The sequence below is a fragment of the Eschrichtius robustus genome, chromosome 3, assembly GCF_028021215.1.
Source record: "Eschrichtius robustus isolate mEscRob2 chromosome 3, mEscRob2.pri, whole genome shotgun sequence".
In the NCBI taxonomy this organism is placed as follows: Eukaryota; Metazoa; Chordata; class Mammalia; order Artiodactyla; family Eschrichtiidae; genus Eschrichtius; species Eschrichtius robustus.
In genome coordinates, this window is record NC_090826.1 from 144,824,596 (window position 1) to 144,846,869 (window position 22,274).

The window sequence follows — 22,274 nt, forward strand, 5'->3', positions numbered from 1 at the left end:
GTTTTGCATTCTCTCACTCAAAAGTTTTTTGAGGAACTCATGTTTGCATGATGTTGCACTAAGCATTTTAGAGACATAATCAGAAACCGATAGCTTTCCCAGGGAGCTGCCTTATACAAATTGAAAGCACATTAGTTAGGACTCCTGAAGTATCAAATAACAAACTAGCTTAAAAAAAAAAAGAGAGAGAGAGAATCACTGATTCAGGAACCTGAGAAGTCCCAGAGTAGAGCTGGCTATAGTCATATCTGACTTCTATGGCTCAAAAGAGGTCCACCAAACTTTACCTTTCTCTTTCTCTTGGCTTTGTTTTTCTCTGTTAGCATCACTCTCAGGTGGGGAATCCCTTTGGATAGCAAGTGGGCCCCTGGAAACTCTATAATCCTACATCTTCTTAGTTTCACATCCAAAGTGAAAGCTTTTCTTATCCAGTATTTACAACTGAAATCCCAGAATTGGATTTCCATGGCTTTAACTGGCCAAGCATGACTCACGTATCCATTTCTGAACCAATTACAGAGGCCAAGAGGCCTAATTGATAAGGCGTAATACATATGTCCACCCTTGGATCACAGTCATATTATGAATGCAGGGACTGAGAGTAGAAGAAGTATTGCACCTTTAAGGGAAAAGAAAGGTGATTTTACTAGAAGCAGGAATAAATAGATGCTTCCATGAGAAGGAGATGAGCTAGAGAAATAGCAGTAGGAATGTATAGGAAGCAGTTGGTATGAAAGATTTTACAGAGAAAGTGATTAAGTGATATGAAGCATTAGGCACTTATCTGAGAGTATCAGATGACACTGAGATTTTTATCCTGGGTGATTAAGAAAATTATAGCAAGAGCAATAAAAATAGAAGATTTGGGAAAACAACATAACTTGGGAAGAAGGAAGTCAATTTTGTTTTGGACGTATTGAATTTGGCATGATACCAAGATACTTAGGAAGATGTTGAATGAGACATTGGAAATATGGAACTACAACACAGGAGAGAGAATTGAACTAAGAATATAGAGTTGAGAGTTATCCGCAAACAGGTGATATTCAAAGGCATGAGATTTCCAACAGAAAGGGTCATAGATAGCTTAGGAGAAGATAAAAAAAAAAAAAAAAATCATTGTGGGATCATTTACAAGTAGGAGACAGGGAAAAGAAAATAGAGGAGAAACAATCTGAGGAGTTAATGAAAAGTAGTAAACTACCATATCACCTATGCAAGGCCTAGAAAAGGTTATCAAGAAGTGGGTTTAGTATGGAATGCTAAAGTAAGTTTAAGAAAATAAAAACTGGGGGAGAAGGCCATTTGAAACTAAGAAATCATTAGTGAAATTCTGAAGATCAATTTATGTATAGTATGGTGTGCTAGAAAGCCACAGAACAAAAGGATAAATATCGAGCAAATAATCAGAAAGAAAAGGAAACAAACACAGAGTACTCCTAAGACATTTTGAAGAGGCAGGAAGAGATGAAATAGAGTTTTAAGCAAAGAGCTTGTTTGAAAAAACATATTTGAGAGAGATTTGAACTTGCTTACAGACCAAGGAAAATGATCCAACAGAAAGAGACAAGTTAAAGTTTCAAGTACGTGTGTTGATGGGAGGAGGGGGCAAGGATTGATGGAGCAAGTTCTAGAACAGGGGAAAAATGCAATCAAGAAACCGAGAGGGGTCAACTAGCCTTTCATGGTAGTGAATTGCCATACCTTGGAATGGTAGGAAGGGATACGTGGGAACGTGTATCAACTGTATTTAGTCCTTGCGTTAAGTATGAGAAGAAGAAGGACAGTGGCAGGGCTGGTATTTGGGCCAGTGGAAAACAGAGAACCTTAGAGATTGCCACTATGGGGGGTGTGATAGACAGTCAGACACTGAAGTTGGAGCTATTTGGCTTAGTCATAGCTTTCTGCACCCACCCTCATTAGCCCAGGTTCAGAGGTAGAAAAAACAGTTGATGCGACGTAAGGGTGGGGAGAGGGGAGCCATGGAGGCAGTGCCACAAGGTAACAAAGGTACGCTTTGTGGAAGCACTGGCGGGTAAGGGTCATAGTATGTGCAGTGAGACAGAGCATCACTGAAATGACCCACTCTGAGACCTAGGCAGAAGAAGAGGAAAAATGGGCTTGCAGGAAGGCTGATAGATTGATTGTAAGGGGGAGGAGTGGAAGGGCTAGAGTTTTCAGCACAAACAAAAAGCCAGCTTATGAAGGAAGCCTGAAAAGATGTGAAATAGAGAAAACACAAGAATTCAAAATTCATTTATTTGACGAATATCTATTGATCACTCACTGTGTGCCAGGCACTGTGCCAGGCACTGAGGATACAGCAGTGAATGCCGTAGACATCAGACCTTCCTCAGGGAGCTTATGCACTTGCAAAGGGCAGAAGTGTTTATGTTGAATGGTCCAAGGTATGACAGTCTGTGGCTGGCTGAAGTGGGGTAGAGGTGAAACTAGGGTGGGATGGGTCATCAACATAGATTTGAAAGTCTACAAGGTAGTGATAAGAAGACAATTAAAATCAGTGCTAACATCATCAAGAGCAGTGAAGGAATATCTTAGACCACCTGGCTTAATTTGACCTAAGTTTGGAAGGAATTTAGTTTAGGACTGAGTGGAAGGATCTGATACAGTAGCAAGATACTATAGGTTGGGAAGAACTGGAATTTGGTTAAATTGAAATGGAATTTAGGGATTGGTTGTCAAAGGGAGATGTTATGTCTTCAGTCTGTTCTTTTTAATTCGGAGGAAGTTGGAAAGCATGTTGGAGACGAGTTTAGAGAAGTACGAACAAAGCAAGAAAAACAGCCCACAAAGTCTGTCTAAATTAGGAATACTTCACAATGTTTGATGCTCACCTCCTAAGTGCCACTAAGAACAATTCTGAGAGGTGTAATCCAGCTGGAGGGCAGGTCAGAGCAAAGAGCTTTGGTGGAGGCCTCTACAGGTCAGACCTTGGGCCTGTAGTGCATCTCCTGGTAGCTCCTCGTGATTCAGCTCCAGGTAAAAGTTGAAGAAAACGTTGAATCTTTATGTCCCAACATTTCATTTGATTAGTTTTCATGGTGTGGAGGTACTGACAGCCTCATTTAATCTGAAATTCAAGTTTATTATTTACTAATCTGCAGTTCAAGCTATATATTCTATGTTATCTAAAGTACAGCAAAAATCATCTAATTTTGAATGTGAAAGTTTGCATTCAAAATAACACTGAAATTTTATTATGGGGCCTTGTAGCCTTGATTATTTGCTTTATAGACTTTCAATTTAGTTTTGGAGAGACCCAAACACTACAAGAAGGCATCTGCATTAAACATACATTCTTTACTGATTGATAAAGATATGGTACATTTTAAGAGAGTAAAACAAAATACCTAAGCTTTCAAAACAAAACAAAGTGATTATTTGTTTTGAAAATGAATTTCTACGTTTATAAAACCAGCCAACACATGCATTCCTGGTTTAACATTTCCATTTTTTTAAAAATTCTACAGATAGTATGTGTTTTTTCATAACTGACTAGTCTAACATCAGGTGGGCATGAACCTGGATTGATTCTGTATTATTGTTTTAAATGAGAATGAAAATATGTAGAAAGATCTAGAGCATGGCTTCCCAAACTCTAGCATGCATAACGGTCACGTGGAGAGTTTGTTAAAACACAAACTTCTTTGGCTCTCCTAGGGATGCCAACTAAAGAAGGCTCAGTCAGACCCCAAAATCTGCATTTCTAGCCAAGCTCCCAGGTGATGCCTATCGTGATTCCACTGATACCGAGGCTGGGGAAACACACTTTTGAGTAGCCCAGACAATTCCCTTGCAAATGAGACCAAACCTGTACATTTCAAATACACTTTAAAGATTTACCTGGCTTGTCTAGATGACCAAGTAGACTTAACTGTTAATTTGTGCAGATGCCACTTGCATGTGTGCTTGCAAACCCAGAGGGCACCATGGAAGGGGCTGAGAGAGAAACTAGACAAGATATATTGGGGAAGAATCGGGATTAACCTAAATGCGAAGGAAACTATGGGAGGGGTTAGTCCAGGATAGGTAAAGAAAGGGAAGAGAATAAACCCAAATTCACATAGATTTATCACCCCCCCTAATTTATTAGTGTAAAGTGTTACTTCAGAATCATGAATTCCTCTTCAACTTTTGTTCCTCTATTATCCCAAACTTTTTAAAATTGTCAGAAAACTAGAATAATTTAGAAAAGACCCTGTTTCCTGTCGTTATCTCTCTGTTGCAATCACTTATTAGTGCCGCCAGTTATCCAGGGAGCAGACAGCGATCTCCCTGAAGAGGTCACCGTGCTGGTGAACAAGAGCATGCTGGTGGAGTGTTTATCCAGTGGCAGCCCCACGCCGAGAAATTCCTGGCAAAAAGATGGGCAGTTCTTGCTAGAAGATGAGCATCATAAATTTCTATCTAATGGAAGAATTCTGCAGGTAAAAGTAAAAAATCTAATTTAAAAATAGCGATTTGACTTTGTATTTTATAATAATTGTCTTTTTTGCTTTTAAAAATAGTTTGTCTTGGTTTATAAATATTGGCAAAAATAACTAATCATAAAAAGGATATATAAAATAAAATTCTTCTTACTCATTCTTTTCTCACTATCAAAGGTAACCACCGTTAACAGTTTTGTGTGAATTCTTCCAGAGGTTATCTGTACATTCAGCACACCACACACACACACACACACACACACACACACACACACACACACACACCCCTAAATTTACTACAATATGGCCTCTGTGATAAAAACCAAATTATTACAATTCTTTCCATTGCAGATTTCTGATGATTAAATTCTAGATGGTTTAAGATTCCCTGTAGATTAAGATTTGTCCTCTATTGGCAAAGAACTGATAATAAATAATAATGGAAACCACATAAATATCCTGAGTTGTTGTTCACTAATGGGCATGTCTATATTTTTCTTTTCAAGGGTCTTAAAAGGAAGATAGGCACTTGTAGAAATAACACCAACTCTTTTGTTAGGATGCAACTTAAGAAATTATTTCCCAAACATGAATGATGTTGTATAGGCCCAAGAATCTAAGCATCAGTGTATCCAACACAGGACCTATTCCATGGAGTTCTTTATTAAAAAAAAAAAAAAAAAGTATGAGTTTCACTGCTTGTAAATAACCTTTAATTCTCAAAGTATCTTCTGAACACCATGACTATTTCTTTTTGATGCTCATACAACCTCTATCTAAATACTTAAATATTTCTGTTGGCTAGGGCCAAAAGATATATAGATGGATAGAAATTTCTGTAAAATAAAAAAAAGAAAATATAACTGCTATATTAACTAACTCTTGCTACATAAAACAAACCACTCCAAACAACTTAAAACAATAAGCATTTATTTAGCTCACAAGCTTTCTGGTTGGCTGGGTGATTCTTCTGGTCTCGGCAAGACTTACTCAAGTGTCTGCATGCTGTGGATTGAATCCGTGGCTCTGCTGATCTTGGCTGGGCTCTTGTACGTATCTGGGACCTCAGCTGCAATAACGAGGCTGACTCTTCCCACATGATCTCTCACCCTCCAGCAGGTTAGTCCTGGTTTCCTCACACAGTGGTGGTGGCAGGGTGCACATGGTCTAGGTTTGAAATGGAAGACTGTCACATCCATCATGCTCTACTGGTCAAAGCCGGTCACAAGGCCAACACAAATTCTACATCTTTACTCCACTCCCTGATGGGAGAAGATTCACGGTCACACTGCCAGGGATGTAGATAGGAAAGTGGGAGAATGATTTGGGACTTTTCATAGCCAATATACAAGTATGTATAAATTTGCCTTTTCTGATTAGGAATCTTTATAAATATTTATTTGATTGACCTGACTAATAAAAACCAGCATCAGCACTATTATGTACAAAATTTTTTTCCTATGCTTATCTGGCATTAGCTAGAAAGAGTATGTATTGTTTATTCTCAAAAATTGACAAGTTGCTTTATAAAAAAATTTCAGTTGGCATTTCTTCATTTTTTCCCTTAGATTCTAAACACTCAAATAACAGATATCGGCAGGTATGTGTGTATTGCTGAGAACACAGCTGGAAGTGCCAAAAAATATTTTAACCTCAATGTTCATGGTAAGAGCTCAGTTCCAAAAACATCTGTTAGAGTATGCTTGGAAAAGCAGGAAAACTGTATTTTAGATTATGTAGGCTTATTTTGCATTTTTTAACTTGAACAATGTGTGGAGCCTGCATTCATTCAACCTTTCCCCTTCTTTCTTTCTACCACAGCTGGTGCGATTTATAAAGTACAAATCTTTTAGGGAGTCTGTTTTTATATTATTTCAGTCCCTTAAGAAAAAATAGTTACTCCTACATATTTAAAAGTAAAAAAAAAAAAAAAAAAAAAAAAAAATCACAATTTGAAATCCCAAAGGTTACAAGTTTATATCAAGTTAGAACCAAATGTAGCTCTTCTACCCATAAAAATTTACCCACTGGGGCTGCTTGGAACCAGTTTCTGTCCTCAATTGTAGAATTCATGTTGAGTTACACCCTCCGGTACGTAATATACTTACTGAAGACGAAAGAGTAACTTTATAGAGTTAAATAATTCCTGAAAACCATCAGTACACCTAATTTATTTATTAGACTCTAAGTTCTCAATAAATGCTAGACACTCCATAAATACTAACTTTTTGCTAAAAAAGCAGTTAGATGTCTGCCATAAATAGTTTTATTTTCATCATGCACAGCTGCTTCCAGAATATTGGAAATGCTGAACAATTATTATAAAAGATTTTCTTTAAACACGTGATTCATATACAAAATTCTAGCTCATTTTGGAAATAGCTGAAATTTGACATTAGTGAAAAATTTCTTCCTTCAAAAGACTTTTATTTAGCATAATGGATATTCTTTTTTGGTGTGATACGTAGGGAGTATTGATGTCTAGCAATGTTTGGTGTTTGTGTAACAGATATTTGAAGCACTCTTATCTTTTTTTATTCCCAGTGCTTAGCAAGTTTTTTTTGAGTAAATCTGACCAAAATAGAAGAAATGTGTTATGAATTCCCCGGAAGAATAAATTAAACAAATATAATCATTGTGAAAGTATACTGTACTAATCTAAGTAATCTAAAGTAATCTGTAATCTAATTTGTAATCTAATCTGTAAAGTACAGTAGAATAAATGTTGAAACATAAAAATGTTGATCATTTTTCCTGATTCCACAAGGCAGAATTAATTTTTCCTCCTTTATGTGATCAAAAGCATCTTGTAAATACCCCAGTTTTAGCAGTTACATATGCTACCTTGTTATCTTTATACGTCTGTATCTTCACCTCTATCCCATAACTTTATTATAAATGCTGTAGGCAAATGGTCATTTCTTACGGACCTTGGTCTTCCTAAACCTAGCCTAGAGTCATGGTAGTTGCTAAATAAATATTTGTTGTTCCTTTATTATATTTCCTTCATATCCATTTCCTCTTTGTAATGCATAGGAAAAACACCTGAAGTAGGAGCCTTGTGTGACTTGAGAGGCAGAAGCCACTCGTGTTTACTATTGAGAATTGGAGTTCAGGAGGGGGGGGGTTTCTCTTTTACTGGTTAACACAGTGTCTTGAGCTCCTGCCTGCAGCCAGGAACCCATACTTAAATATTGGAAAATTCACGTGGGGGAGAAACAATTTAAATTGTTTTCACTTAAAACCACACCATTTGTTATCTCCCTGTACAATATCGCTTGTTTCTTTTGGACCCTAACCTTCAGTCTGTGGACCTCCCAGTTTTTTTTCAACCCTCTGTGTCTTTACTTGCCTTCACATCCAGTTTAACTTTCATGGACCAGCACATCAATCACTTCTCTTAGCCCACGCCTTCTCAGCGCTCTTGCTCAATAAAGGCTCAACTCTGCATGTAACAACACAACACACTGACTGCTTGATACCGACCAGGTGCTGTGCCAGGTGTTTTATATATGTTATTTTACTTAATTATCTCAATAACCCCAGGTGGTTGGTACTATTTTATACCTCTTTTACAGATAAAAAAAGCTGAGGCTCAGTGAGATTAAGTAACACGCCCAAAGTTACACAGCTGGCAAATACAGAACCAGGATTTTAGCTCAGGTAGTCTGATTCCAGAGGCTTTAAACTTAGCTGCTTTTCTGTATTACCTCTCACTGAATTCCATACCTGCACCTGGGTAGCTAACTACGGCTAGAGGAACTCTTGGTGTCAGGAATATTGGTGTTATGATAAATTCATAGATCCCGCTTGAAATGAGCCCATTATACTGCCTCTTCATGGCTCTACTCCATAGTGACTCATACCTTCTTGAATGTCAGGTGGCCCCTGTCTTAGCTCAGGCAGCCATTAACAAAATACCAGAGACTGCACGGCTTAAACAATAGGAGTTTATTTTCTCACCATTCTGGAGGCTGGAAAGTCCAACATCAAGGTTCCAGCAGGGTTCAGTTTCTGGTGAAGGCTCTTTCTCGCTTGCAGATGGCCGCTTTGTCCTCACAAGGCCTTTCCACTGAGCACGCATGGACAGAGGAAGCAAGGAAGCTCTCAGGTGTCTCTTTTTATAAAGACAATAATCCTGTAGGATCAGGGCCCCATCTTTATGACCTCATTTATCTTTCGTTACTTCCTTAAAGGCCCCATCTTCAAATACAACCACACTGAGAGGGCTTTAGTATATGAATTTTGGGGGGACACAAACATTCAGTCAATCACAGTCGCCTCTCACTTTCACTCAGTCAGTGCCCTTACCTCCTGTTTTACAGGGAAAAGAGAAGGCATATGGCTGAAACCACTTCAAATTCCTACCATCAAAATGAGAATATTAGCTGCATGTGATGCTGCCATTTCTTCCTTCCGTTACAACACAAGATGGGAGCATTCCTCTACCTTCTAAAGACTGACTTGACTCTACATCCCTGGTGACCGCCTCCTCAAAAATCTCACAATCTCCTCTCTTCCTCTCCAGTATTGAAATTCACACTTTTACTGGCTCCTTCCCAAGAGCACTTAAATTTACTCGTCTCTTGCCTCTTAAAACAAAACCAAAAACACAAACAAAAAAAACCCAAAACAACTCTCCCTTAGACCTAGTCTTTCTCTTCAGCGGCCTCCTTCTCTTTTTCCCCCATTTCAAAGCAACCTTCTCTAACAGCCGTTTGTATTTACTGTCTCCTTTTCCTCACTCCTCCCACCACTGCTCACCGGATTTCACCCCAACTCCAATGAAACTGCTCACTGAATTCATGAAATGACATCAGAAGTCCAACAGGCATTTTCAGGCTTTATCTTTCTTACTTCTGAGCATTCAACATTCTTGAGCATTTGACTATGTTTTTCAAAAATTCTCTTCCTTTGGCTTTTGTGATGCCCACACCCCTTATTGATATCTTGCCTTTCCAGTCTCGCATTCCCAGTTGTCTTTGCCAGTTCCTCCTTCTCTACTTGACTATTACACTTTAGTTTTCCAAGCTCTAGACTTTATTCTTCCCACTCTTTTCCTATGTGGTCTCATGAATTCCCAAATTTCAGATACCATCTATGTGCAAAATAGTTTCCAAATTTTTATTTTCAGCCAGGGCCGCCTCAGGAACTCTGGACTCTTCTGTTCAAAAATGTACTTCTTATTTTTTTTTTTTAATTTATTATTTTTTTATATTTATTTTTGGCTGCGTTGGGTCTTCGTTGCTGCACGGGGGCTTTCTCTAGTTGCGGTGAGTGGGGGTGACTTCACTGCAGTGCGCGGGCTTCTCATTGCGGTGGCTTCTCTTGTTGCGGAGCACGGGCTCTAGGCACGCGGGCTTCAGTAGTTGTGGCGTACAGGCTCAGTAGTTGTGGCTCGCAGGCTCCAGAGCACAGGCTCAGTAGTTTGGCACACGGGCTTAGTTGCTCTGCGGCATGTGGGATCTTCCCGGACCAGGGCTCGAACCCGTGTCTCCTGCATTGGCAAGCGGATTCTTAACCACTGCACCACCAGGGAAGTCCTGTACTTCTTATTGACACAAATGCCTAATAGTCACTCTAAGACCATGTGTATATAACTGAGCTCATTACCTTTTCCCAAAAATGTGTTCCTCCTCCAGGGATCTCTGTCTCAGTAAACGGCATCACCATCTTCGCATTGTTTGAGCCAGTAAAATGAATGTCATCCTTGATTCCTCCTCCTCCTTAAACCTCACCCCCAAAGCATTGAGTCCTAAATATTCTACCTACGTAATATTCTGGATCCACTCACTTTCCTGTCCTTTCTGACACCATCCTAGGCATAGCACTATCATCTTTTGCACTTATTATAGCAATAGTCTCCTAACTGGTCTTTCTGAGTCCCTTCTAGCCTTCTCACCAGTTCCCTCCACTGTGGCCAGATTGATACCTTTTAAGCTAATTTTTTAGTAAGCCACTCTTCTGCTTTCCTTTCCTTAGGCTGTTATTTCAGCATTCTAATGATGCCCAGAAGACCCTCTAGGATTTTATACTATTTAGTCCTTTAATCTTTGCCTTCTCCACCTTACTCCCCAGCACCCTTGCTCTTCAGACTCTGGTCATGTCAGCCTTCTGGTGCCATGTTCTTTTCCCCATTTGGGCCTTTGTATGTGCCATGCCTTCTTTCTGAAAGACACATCCATTATCTGTCTTCCGCTTAGCTTATTCCTGGTCATACTTCAGCATCTTTTAAAATGTCACTTCTTCCTCCTGACCCCCAAACTAGGTTGTTTCCCTGTTGTCACCCTACTCTTCTGATTGACACTCACACTCATCACACTTGTAATTACTAGGCAGTATTGGACAATGGCTAAGAACAGGGCTCTAGAGCCAGACATCAGTCTTCCAGTTTCTTCCAGTATCTAACTGTGAAACCTTAGGCAAGATGCTAAGCTTTCTCTGTCTCAGCTTGCTCATCTCTAATAAATAAGAGGATAAGAACTGTATCTAACACATAAGGTTTCTGAGCCTCCAATGAAATGGTATACATGAAGCGTTTAGTTCAGTGCCTGGCACAGCATAACCACTCAAAAAAATGTTAGCTGTTATTTTTTGTTCAATGTCTGTCACTATCACCAAATTATTAATTCTTTATAGATATTATCTATTGCATTTTTCATACTGTATCAGCACTTAGCACATCTGAAATACAGTAGGTATTTAATAAATATTTGATAAATGAGTGAATGAATGAATATGAAAATTGGTGGATAAAAAAACCATGTAGAGTAAAATTTAAAAAGCAGTTTTGCCTTTTGATCTTTTGCTTTTGTTTTTGATGCTATTTGAAGACCTCAGTCTTAATATAAAAGAGTATAATGTAACATAGAGAGTATAATATAATAATAGAGTGTTACATTAGTTGTGTTCTTTACTTCATGTCTTACTATCTTCATTGGCCTGAGCAAAACCCACCTCTGCCTTTATTTATTAATGTTTTCATTCATTAATGTATTCACTCATTTTTATGCTCATTCCTCGCTCCAGTTCCCACCCCCCACATAGAAACCATTCAAATATGTATGATGTTATTCCTTCCACATGCATGTGTTCTTGTAAAAAAATCTATTATTCCATCTGCATGTGTTTTAACATGCATAATTGGCATTGCATTATTAATCTTATGCTTTTTTTACTCCACTTTTTCTCTGTACTGCTTTTGCTTTTGGAATTCTTTTTTGGTTTTGAACAATAAGCCATTGTATTGCTTATTTCTTAAATTTTCTGCTTATCTTGAAAGCCAATGATTTACATTGTTGAAATAACCTGTATAATTTATTGATAGATACCCTAAAATAACAGGTCTACTCTATTATTTCTATAAGCAAGAAAATAAAAACTTTAAGGATATAATATTAAAAACAAGAATATTCAAATGTATTTAATAAAAAGCAGTATTAGGTCTGTGTACATTGACAAAACCATCTTAGGAACTGGCAACTACATTTTACAAATAAAATGCAGAATAATTCTGTCTGAAAATTCTAGTATTGTTTTCAATTGGGAAAAACGAAACTGATGGACATGAGTTTGATGAAGGCATTAGGGAATTCTAAGAAGAAAGGTAAATAATTAACAGTCTCATTAACTCAGTACTTTAGCAGAGTACAGTGGTTGGGCTTATATTAATAAATTGGAATATGTATTACTGATAATATCACTTTTCACTTTTAATATGTTTACTATTAATACCAATATATTTCACTCTTAATATATTTACTATTATAGTTCCTCCAAGTGTCATTGGTCCTAACCCTGAAAATCTCACTGTTGTGGTGAACAATTTCATCTCTTTGACCTGTGAGGTCTCCGGTTTTCCACCTCCTGATCTCAGCTGGCTCAAGAATGAACAGCCTATCAAGCTAAACACAAATGCTCTCATTGTGCCCGGTAAGGAACTTAGAACTCTTTATGAAGTGGGCAACACTTTCTCATTTTTCTTTATTTTTAATACAAATTGCATTTCAACTTAGTCTCTTTCCAAACTTTTGTCTTGCTGCATTTATTTGTTCACATTAAATGCCTCTCTTCAGCCATTTGGGGCCATTAGGATAAGACTGTAAAGACTTTATGATTTCAGTGGGAATGTACAGTAACAAGGTCTACTTCAAGAAATTATGAAATTTAGGAACAGAACTGCTTAGCAATTACTTGGGGGTGATAGACTAGTAAATAGTGCTTTCATTGGATAAAATCACTGGTTGTTTTCAATCGATCCTAAAGCTCCTTGAGGATAGATTAATATCAGTAGATAGACTAACAGACGGACAGCCACTTCTGCACTGTGGGGGATTTAAACCCAGAAATACTTGTTGACATATACTGACTATAGTACAATTATGGTTTGCTCACTAGAATCTATATGAAACAGTTCTATTATCCATGTTTGGTTACTGGAGAGAAAAGTTTATTAATTTCTTCTTTTATAAGGAAGTAGAATAAATAGTAATGAGAGGATCTAAGGAAACTGATTAAATTCTTTCATTTTATATATGAAATGCTTCTATATGTTTCTATCTATGCTTAGATTTTCCTCTAAGGGTAAGGATATATTTTGCTATTTATCTTATTGATTAAGGTAGTTATTACAACAACCTCTGTACCAAACTTCAGTTTGCATTATATTTGCCCACAGGTGGTCGAACTTTACAAATTATCCGGGCCAAGGTATCTGATGGTGGTGAATACACTTGTATAGCTATCAACCAAGCTGGTGAAAGCAAGAAAAAAGTTTCCCTGACTGTTTATGGTTTGCTTATACTTTTTTCATAAGATTTTTTTCATTTTTAAACTGGTATTAGATATTTTCTATCTGAGCATTCTATGAAGAAAAAATCCTCTGTTCTTATTTTCTTCCTTCAGTGCCCCCAAGCATTAAAGATCATGGCAGCGAATCTCTTTCTGTAGTTAATGTAAGAGAGGGCACCTCAGTGTCATTGGAGTGTGAATCGAATGCTGTCCCGCCTCCAGTCATCACCTGGTATAAGAATGGGCGGATGCTAACAGAGTCTACTCAGCTGGAGATTTTGGCCGATGGACAAATGCTGCACATCACGAAAGCTGAGGTGCATCTTTTATTCCTGTTTGTGTGCCATGACTCCTTGGTGGGATTATGGAAGGGAGAATTGGAAGTTGCATATTCCCCTTACTACAGTGAAAAATTATTTTCATTTAAAAAATAACATCATCAATGCCATTATCCTCATTTTTCATTTAAAAAAAAGCAGGATTGTAGAAGGCAATTAGGACTGGGGCATTTAAGCATAAAGATGACTGATGATTTAATCTACACTCGAACGGTGTGATTGGTCATCTATAACTTAATGGAGCACATACAATAGTATCTTTTTCTTTTAGGTATCTGACACAGGCCAGTATGTATGTAGAGCTATAAATGTAGCAGGACGGGATGATAAAAATTTCCACCTCAATGTATATGGTGAGCATCTGCCTCTAATATAAGTCTTTTTCCCCCAGATATGCAAATGAAAGAAAGTATCCTGAATTAACTTAATGAGTACACATGATTTTCTTCTGTCTTTTTACAGTGCCACCCAGTATTGAAGGGCCTGAAAAAGAAGTCATTGTGGAGACAATCAGCAATCCTGTGACTTTAACATGTGATGCCACTGGAATCCCACCTCCCATGATAGCATGGTTAAAGAACCACAAACCCATAGGTAATGTAGCTGTGCATTTTTTTATGACTGTTTTCTTTTGCTCTTGATTCACTACGTTAATAAACTAGCACACTTTCAGTATTACGCACATAGCTGTGTTTAGTTCATAAAGCCTAATGTACTGTAATATAAACTTACAAAATAATTTTTTTTTTTAATTTATTTTTATTTTTGGCTGCGTTGGGTCTTTGTTGCTGCACGCGGGCTTTTCTCTAGTTGCGGTGAGCGGGGGCTACACTTCATTGCGGCGCGCAGGCTTCTCATTGTGGTGGCTTCTCTTGTTGCGGAGCACAGGCTCCAGGCGCGCGGGCTTCAGTAGTTGTGGCTCGCGGGCTCTAGAGCGCAGGCTCAGTAGTTGTGGCACAGGCTTAGTTGCTCCGCGGCCTGTGGGATCTTCCCAGACCAGGGCTCAAACCCGTGTCCCCTGCATTGGCAGGCAGATTCTTAACCACTGCACCACGCGGGAAGCCCTACAAAAGGATTCTTCATTTTACAGAGATTTTTCTCCTTTCCATTTTCAAAAAAAGGCTGTCCTTTAAAATCAAAGTACAAGGGAAAAACTTAAAAAAATGCATTTGTCACATAAAGTAAGACATTTTTACAGTGACTTGTAGAGATGTTAAAATAAAAGCTTTTTTTATGTTTTGTTTTGCTTTGTTTCTACCTCTAGAAAATTCTGACTCACTTGAAGTTCATATTTTGTCGGGAGGTAGCAAACTCCAAATTGCCCGGTCTCAGCATTCAGACAGTGGAAACTATACATGCATTGCATCAAATATGGAGGGAAAAGCACAGAAAAATTACATTCTTTCAATTCAAGGTATGTGTGGTACACTCTGATCTGTCTTCAGTTTCTTTATTACATTCTATCTATAGTACAAAATAAGTGTACGTCTAAATAGATCATCTATAATTGATTCAAAATATCTCTTTTTTGCATGTTTTGGATATTTTATTTCTTTTCCAATTTATTGAGATATAAGTGATATAAAGAACCGTATAACTTTAGGGTGCACAGCATAATGATTTGACTTACATCATTAGATAAACAAAAAATACTGTCAATTTTCTGTCCTACATTTGCCAGTAGATAGTATTTTCATGAAAATGGACATAAATGTGGAGAAAAGAATAGCAGAAATTTCAAAATCTGTTTTTTTTCTTGTTTCCTGAAATGTTTACCTTCCTATAGTATATATTCTATTGAATGACTTGTTTATTTAAAACTGGAATAACTTATTTTGATGCTAAGCCTATAGGTCTCTTCCTATTTATATAGATAAGTAAGATTTATCTCATGAAGAGATTAAATATGTTCTAATTACTGGCCAAGGATTAGGTGAGCTTAAATAATCATGAATCTTATACTATTTTGGTTTGAGAATAAGGAGCATTGATTCATCCAAGAAATATTTAATTAACATCTACTATGTTCCAGCATAGAATTGAGCACTGCAGGGAGAACTTGCATCCTTTTGATTTTCAGCAAACCTTTGGGGTATTACTTTTGGCCTAATGTTTAAATTGAAATGGAAGTCTAACTTGACACTAAGTTGAAATGCTTGCTTTTTCCAATTTTATTATAGTTACTGAAAAGAATTTCTCATCAGCTATAAATGCAATTGTGAATATATATTATCTACCTGTTGCATGCTCTGTTAAAGCTAACTCCAGAAAATTGAAATTTTTTTTCCAGTTTTATTGAGATATAATTGACATATAACACTGTATTAGTTTAAGGTGTGCAACATAATGATTTGATATATGTATGTATTGCAAAGTGATCACAATAAGATTAGTTAAAACCCACCACCTAAAAACTGAAATTAAAGAAAAATTAAGATGTTGATGAGTAACAGTGGTTTCTCCTATTAGTGATGCTTTAAGATTTCAGAAGTAAAAAGGGAAAAACTGCTATTCAGAGATTCAGTGTCAGAAATTGCATGTTTAATTATGTTTAATGCACTAATAATAATAGATGCCAATCATGGGGTATGTGGTGTGACCAAACATTTTGCCAGACTTTTTATATATGCTATTATGTCTTAGGAGTAGAAATTGTATATACACATAGGGCCTAGTCTGTGCTTTTCCTATATTATATACTTGTTATAGGATGTCTCATTTACATTCTTGATTCAACTTCTAAATTGTACAAATTTGATATAATTATTATCATCTTCTGGACGACTAAAATGAGATTTGGAGATATTATATAGCAATGTGCTGGTAAATGTTTAACAGTTGACTCTGCAGACAAAAAGGTCTTGATTTGTAACCAATCATTTGTCAGTTTCTATGGTGTAAGTATTCCCACAGTGGCCCATTTCAAGGTACGAATATGATGGCACCGAACATGGAGTAGGAAAGATGTGCAAAATTGGCTCTGGCAAGCTGGTGTGAGCTGCCTCCAGCACACCACTATAATTATTTAGAAAGAATTAAAATGTGTTTCTGTCTTATACTACTATCAATATTTTTATTACACATTATTTCTTTTTTTTAATCAATATTTCTTTTTGTTGAAGTATAGTTGATTTACAATGTTGTGTTAATTTCTGCTCTACAGCAAAGTGATTCAGGTACACATCTATATACATTCATTTTTTTAAAATATTCTTTTCCATTATGGTTTATCATAGGATATTGAATATAGTTCTCTGTGCTATACAGTAGGACCTTGTTGTTTATCCATTCTATAATATATATAAAAGCTTACATCTGCTAACCCCAGCATGCCACTCCATCCCTCCCCCAACCCCCTCCTCCTTGGCAACCACCAGTCTCTTCTCTATGTCTGTGATTCTGTTTCTGTTTCATAGATAGGTTCATTTGTGTCATATTTTAGATTCCACATATAAGTGATATCATATGGTATTTGTCTTTCTGACTTACTTCACTTAGTATGATAAGCCATGGTTGCATCCATGTTGCTGCAAATGGCATTATTTCATTCTTTTTTATGGCTGAGTAGTATTCCTTTGTATATATGTACCACATCTTCTTTAGGTTGTTTCCATGTCTTGGCTATTGTGAATTGTGCTGCTATGAACATAGGGGTGCATGTATCTTTTTTTTTAATATAATTTTTTTTTTAAAAAATTTTTGGTTGCATTGGGTCTTCGTTGCTGCACGCGGGCTTTCTAAACTTGTGATGAGCACGGGCTACTCTTCGTTGTGGTGCTCAGGCTTCTCATTGCAGTGACTTCTCTTGTTGCAGAGCATGGGCTCTAGGCACGTGGGCTTCAGCAGTTGCAGCACGCAGGCTCAGTGGTTGTGGCGCACAAGCGCAACAGTCATGGCTTGCGGGCTCTAGAGCGCAGGCTCAGTAGTTGTGGCGCACGGGCTTAGGTGCTCTGTGGCATGTGGGATCTTCCCAGACCAGGAATCAAACCCGTGTCCCCTGCATTGGCAGACAGATTCTTAACCACTGCGCCACCAGGGAAGTCCTGCATGTATCTTTCTGAATTATAGTTTTGTCTAGATATATGCCCAGTAGTGGGATTTCTGGATCATATGGTAATTCTGTTTTTAGTTTTCTGAGGAACCTCCATACTGTTCTCCATAGTGGCTTCACCAATTTTCATTTCCACCAACAGTGTAGGAGGGTTCCCTTTTCTCCACACCCTCTCTAGCATTTGTTATTTGTAGACTTTTTGATGATGGCCATTCTGACTGGTGTGAGGTAATATGTCACTGTAGTTTTGATTTGCATTTCTCTAATAATTAGTGATGTTGAGCATCTTTTCATGTGTTTGTTGGCCATCTGTATGTCTTCTTTGGAGAGATGTCTACTTAGATCTTCTGCCCATTTTTTGATTGGATTGTTTTGTTTTGTTTTGTTTTGTTTGATATTGAGCTGCCTGAGCTGTTTGTGTATTTTGGAGATTAATCCTTTGTCAGTTGCTTTGTTCGCAAATATTTTCTCTTATTCTGAGGGTTGTCTTTTCATCTTGTTTATGGTTTCCTTTTCTGTGCAAAAGCTTTTAAGTGCACGCTATTTCTTAAATGAATCATTAAGGTGAAAAACAAAGATGGCTAGAAAAAGGGAATAGAAATGATTAAATCTTGAAACCAATAATAAACCTATCTATTGTTCAGAATAAATAATATTTAAATAGAGAAAGAATTAACCAATTTAGATACTTTTCTTAGATGTTTATGCCAAAATTTTATAAAACAGATTCTCCTGAACTGTATTAATTCTGAGCTATCTATTGAGGATTTAATCTAAGAGCGATTCCGTTTGGCCAGGAGGGGTGCCCATGAGGTAGATATGTCACCAACTACCATGAGCAAATAATTATACCAACTTACACTATAACAGGAATATTGAAGTGATTCCTCTACCTATTCCTCATTTAAAAATAATTTATGGCAATAACAAGAGTTTGATCTTGAACCACAATCTAGAAAGAATATGAAATAAAAATGGCATATTTTTCTATGATTCTGTTGCATTCGTTAGAATTTATATTCTTGTGCCTTGTTAATGAAAGTCAATTATTTCTCCGAAGTTCCTCCAAATGTTGCTGGTGCTGAGATTCCAAGTGAAGTCAGTGTCCTTCTTGGGGAAAATGTTGAGCTGGTCTGCAATGCAAATGGCATTCCTACCCCACTTATTCAGTGGCTTAGAGATGGAAAGCCCATAACTAACAGTGAAACAGAAAGAATTCGGTATGTGTGAAAAGAATTTTTGCATCATTAATTGTAACGTGTTCTACAGTTTTAGAGAGTTGGACACAGATATTCTCCTTGGAGAATCACTCAAAAGTATTTGTCTGTGTGTGTATGTGTTCCTTATTTATCAACTCTGTGTTATAAAATCTCTTCACATGTTCATTCCTGCAAGTGTTAGTTAACTGTTGTAGATTTTATTCCTCTAATTTCAGAACATTTATACCAAAGTCCACATCATAAAATAACTCGTTCTTCTTTCTTGCTAACATCAAACCAATTTCATCCTACAAAAGATTCATCAGTCATCTCTTCGATATGATTTTGTGTCCTGAAATCACCAAACCACCAGACATGCCATAGTGCTTGGCTCATTTTGAGAAAAGATACTATCATCATAACCTCTTCATCTCCTATAGTGATTTGTCCAAATCCCGTTTTCAGCTGACACTTCTCACCACAAACCACATAGAGATGGAATGATAATGTGGTAAGGGATTCCTGCTACTTTCAACAACAAATGCCTTTTGAAGGACACTGCAGAATTCTACACTCTACTATATTATTTCATCACAAAGCCCCATAATATACACATACCAGAATAATTATAATTACTCAAAGAATTATATATACCTCAGAAGGCATTAATTAAATGTATTGCAAACTTTATCATTTTGAACCAGTATTTTAAATTTAAGGGTTTGCAGTATATTTTCTAATCAATTAATTGAATGTACATAATTTAAAGAAAAATAAATGTTATTTTCTTTGAAATCGTTTTATGTTAAAATTTAGACATTTGTCCCCTTTACAAGATTAGGTAAATTGCCAAACAATGTTTTAGTTTAGAGGTACATTTTGAGTTTCAATTCTCTGGTGTGGACATTTCTGAATAGTTAAATATTTAGTTATTTATTAAATCAGCTGATATCAACCCTATTCTAAACCAAGTACTAGATAGTTGGTGGGACCTTAAGATCTATAAGATAATATTTGTACCGAGGAATTTAGGATCTATTACTTCTTCTCTCACATTAAGATCCCAAATATACTTATTCTTATATCCACTTTATTATTTGTTCCCAGCTCCACAATATGTGTAGGTTTGTAAATGGGCCAATTTGTCAGTCAAATACAGTAATTTTTCCGAAGTCAACTTACTACTTTCCTTTGGTCATGGCAACTTGCTTTTTATTTATTCATACGGTTAAACTCATGGAATTTTAAAATTCATATTTTGAAAAAGAAAAAATAAAATAGACCCAGATAATAAAATTGTAATTCTCAATAATTATATTTAATAACATGATATAGTAGAAGTGGAGTATTTACTTTTGACACTGGGAAAATCTAATAAAATCACTATTGTAAGAATGACTGTAGATAGCAATTTAATCTCTTTGTAAAACACAGGAAGTTTTACTTGATAAATAATGGTGTGTGAAGAGAATCAATAATGCAATCATCTTAATTTAGATATCATTATAACCTAGTTGTATAGTTAGTATTCACTATTATGTAAATCAAAGGAAAAGCTTTAGCAATTTGTAGAAAAATTTTTGCAAACTATACCCATACATAAATACTAAGTTGTTGTCAGTGTTTAAATAAATTATCCTATCCTGCACCTTCTCATTAAGAGTATTAGTAAGTTGTTTATAGCTAGATTTTTCACTTTAATTTTGTACTGTAACATTCTTCAATTTTTATACCAGAGTTTTTATAATTTTCATTTAATTCCAGCCTTATATTGGTAACTAAGGACAAAACATTCAATCTCTGAGAAAAACATGTCTTTGCCCATGATTTGGGTAGAAAAGTTCCTAACCTGATTTTGTTCACTTCCTTTTTTCTCATAAGGAGGCAGTGGATATATGAGATCCATTACTGTGGCAGTTTAGCTGGTTGCCTGAAATCTCTACCAGTTTCACTAGCTCTGACTTTAACAGGCTTCCATGTACTTAGTGGAAAAGATTTGAACCATTATATCCAAGATGAAGATGCATTTTAGGGTGACTTTTTTTTAAAGAATCTAATAATCTGGAATGAGTTTTCCAGAAATAGCTCCATATATATCATCTCAGTGCCTCTGATATAATCTTTTCTATAGGGTGACTGCAGATGGCAGCACATTAAACATTTACGAAGCCCTCCCATCTGACATGGGGAAATACACGTGTGTTGCTACTAATCCTGCTGGAGAAGAAGACCGAATTTTTAACGTGAACGTCTATGGTAAATACGAAATTTCACCCTCTTTTGACTATGCTGCCTTAGGAATCGATCAGAAGAAATGAAGGTCCAGCAGTAGGTGTCTGAAGCATTTAGTTCTAAAATGCGATGTCCTTGTTGTTTCCTTTTGGGATACAAGGCAGAAATATGGGTAAATGTAGTTGAAATGATTGGAACTGGTAATACACACCCCACCCCACCCCCTTCTCTCTCATTTTCTACATGGCGTAGTTCCACCTGCAATTAGGGGTAATAAAGAAGAAGCAGAGAAACTAATGGCTTTGGTGGATACTTCAATAAATATTGAATGCAGAGCCACAGGGATGCCTCCACCGCAGATAAACTGGCTAAAGAATGGACTTCCTCTGCCTCTCTCCTCCCATGTCCGGTTGCTGTCTGGAGGACAAGTTGTCAGGTCAGCTTTCATTGTGTATGATTTGCTAGACAAAGTTACTGTGATTGTAAACTTTAACTTCATCTAATAATGTTTTTAAAATGTCTTTCCCTAAGCTTTTACTTTTGTTTCCCTTTCAGTATTTTTTTAGAAGAGGGGGGATAGCAAATATAAGTTTGGCATGGTTTATTATTCTTATTTAAATGCTCATGTTTTAGTAAGTTTGTGTAAAATAGGTCTTTCATAGACATATAGGTATCATATATTTTTTCAAGGACTACTGTTATAGCTAAAACTTTATATGGCAAAATGATAGGAAGATGCTTACTACAATCATGTGATTTTCATGATTTTCATCATTCTCTATTAATATATATTTGAAAAATATTCACCTCTCATATTGTGTTATATTTTCAGTGGCTCTGTCGAATAAATGGCACTGGAGGCATCTATATTTTGTGATGGATGGTTATAAGCTTTATAACTAAAATTTCCCAAAATAAATCACCTTCTTTAATCTTTGTATTATCACAAATGTTGTATTTGTATATCTTGAATGGGATCAAATTACGAAGCGTTGGCTCAAACTGTTTTTCAGGATTGTGAGAGCTCAGGTGTCTGACGCTGCTGTGTATACTTGTGTGGCCTCCAACAGAGCCGGGGTGGATAATAAACATTACAGTCTTCAAGTTTTTGGTATGTCACCAGAAACAATCCTAGTACTATACTGTGTGTCCAATATTAAACAACAGCCTTAATTTAAATATTGACGTATCAGAAAGGAGTGGTAAAATAGGATCT

At 36.7% G+C, this 22,274-nt stretch overlaps 1 protein-coding gene across 6 annotated transcripts in view; it reads left to right on the forward strand.

The window, feature by feature from the left end:
- Positions 1 to 22,274, forward strand: part of HMCN1 (hemicentin 1) — a 529,724-nt gene that overhangs the window by 378,469 nt on the left and 128,981 nt on the right. For all 6 annotated transcript variants that reach the window (XM_068541417.1, XM_068541420.1, XM_068541418.1 and 3 more), the window contains 12 exons: positions 4,261 to 4,448; positions 6,017 to 6,113; positions 12,219 to 12,380; positions 13,126 to 13,239; positions 13,353 to 13,555; positions 13,848 to 13,929; positions 14,039 to 14,170; positions 14,841 to 14,990; positions 18,688 to 18,847; positions 20,958 to 21,082; positions 21,311 to 21,494; positions 22,072 to 22,169. In XM_068541417.1, the coding sequence (XP_068397518.1) occupies positions 4,261 to 4,448; positions 6,017 to 6,113; positions 12,219 to 12,380; positions 13,126 to 13,239; positions 13,353 to 13,555; positions 13,848 to 13,929; positions 14,039 to 14,170; positions 14,841 to 14,990; positions 18,688 to 18,847; positions 20,958 to 21,082; positions 21,311 to 21,494; positions 22,072 to 22,169 (1,695 nt within the window). The remainder of the gene's footprint in view (positions 1 to 4,260; positions 4,449 to 6,016; positions 6,114 to 12,218; positions 12,381 to 13,125; positions 13,240 to 13,352; positions 13,556 to 13,847; positions 13,930 to 14,038; positions 14,171 to 14,840; positions 14,991 to 18,687; positions 18,848 to 20,957; positions 21,083 to 21,310; positions 21,495 to 22,071; positions 22,170 to 22,274) is intronic.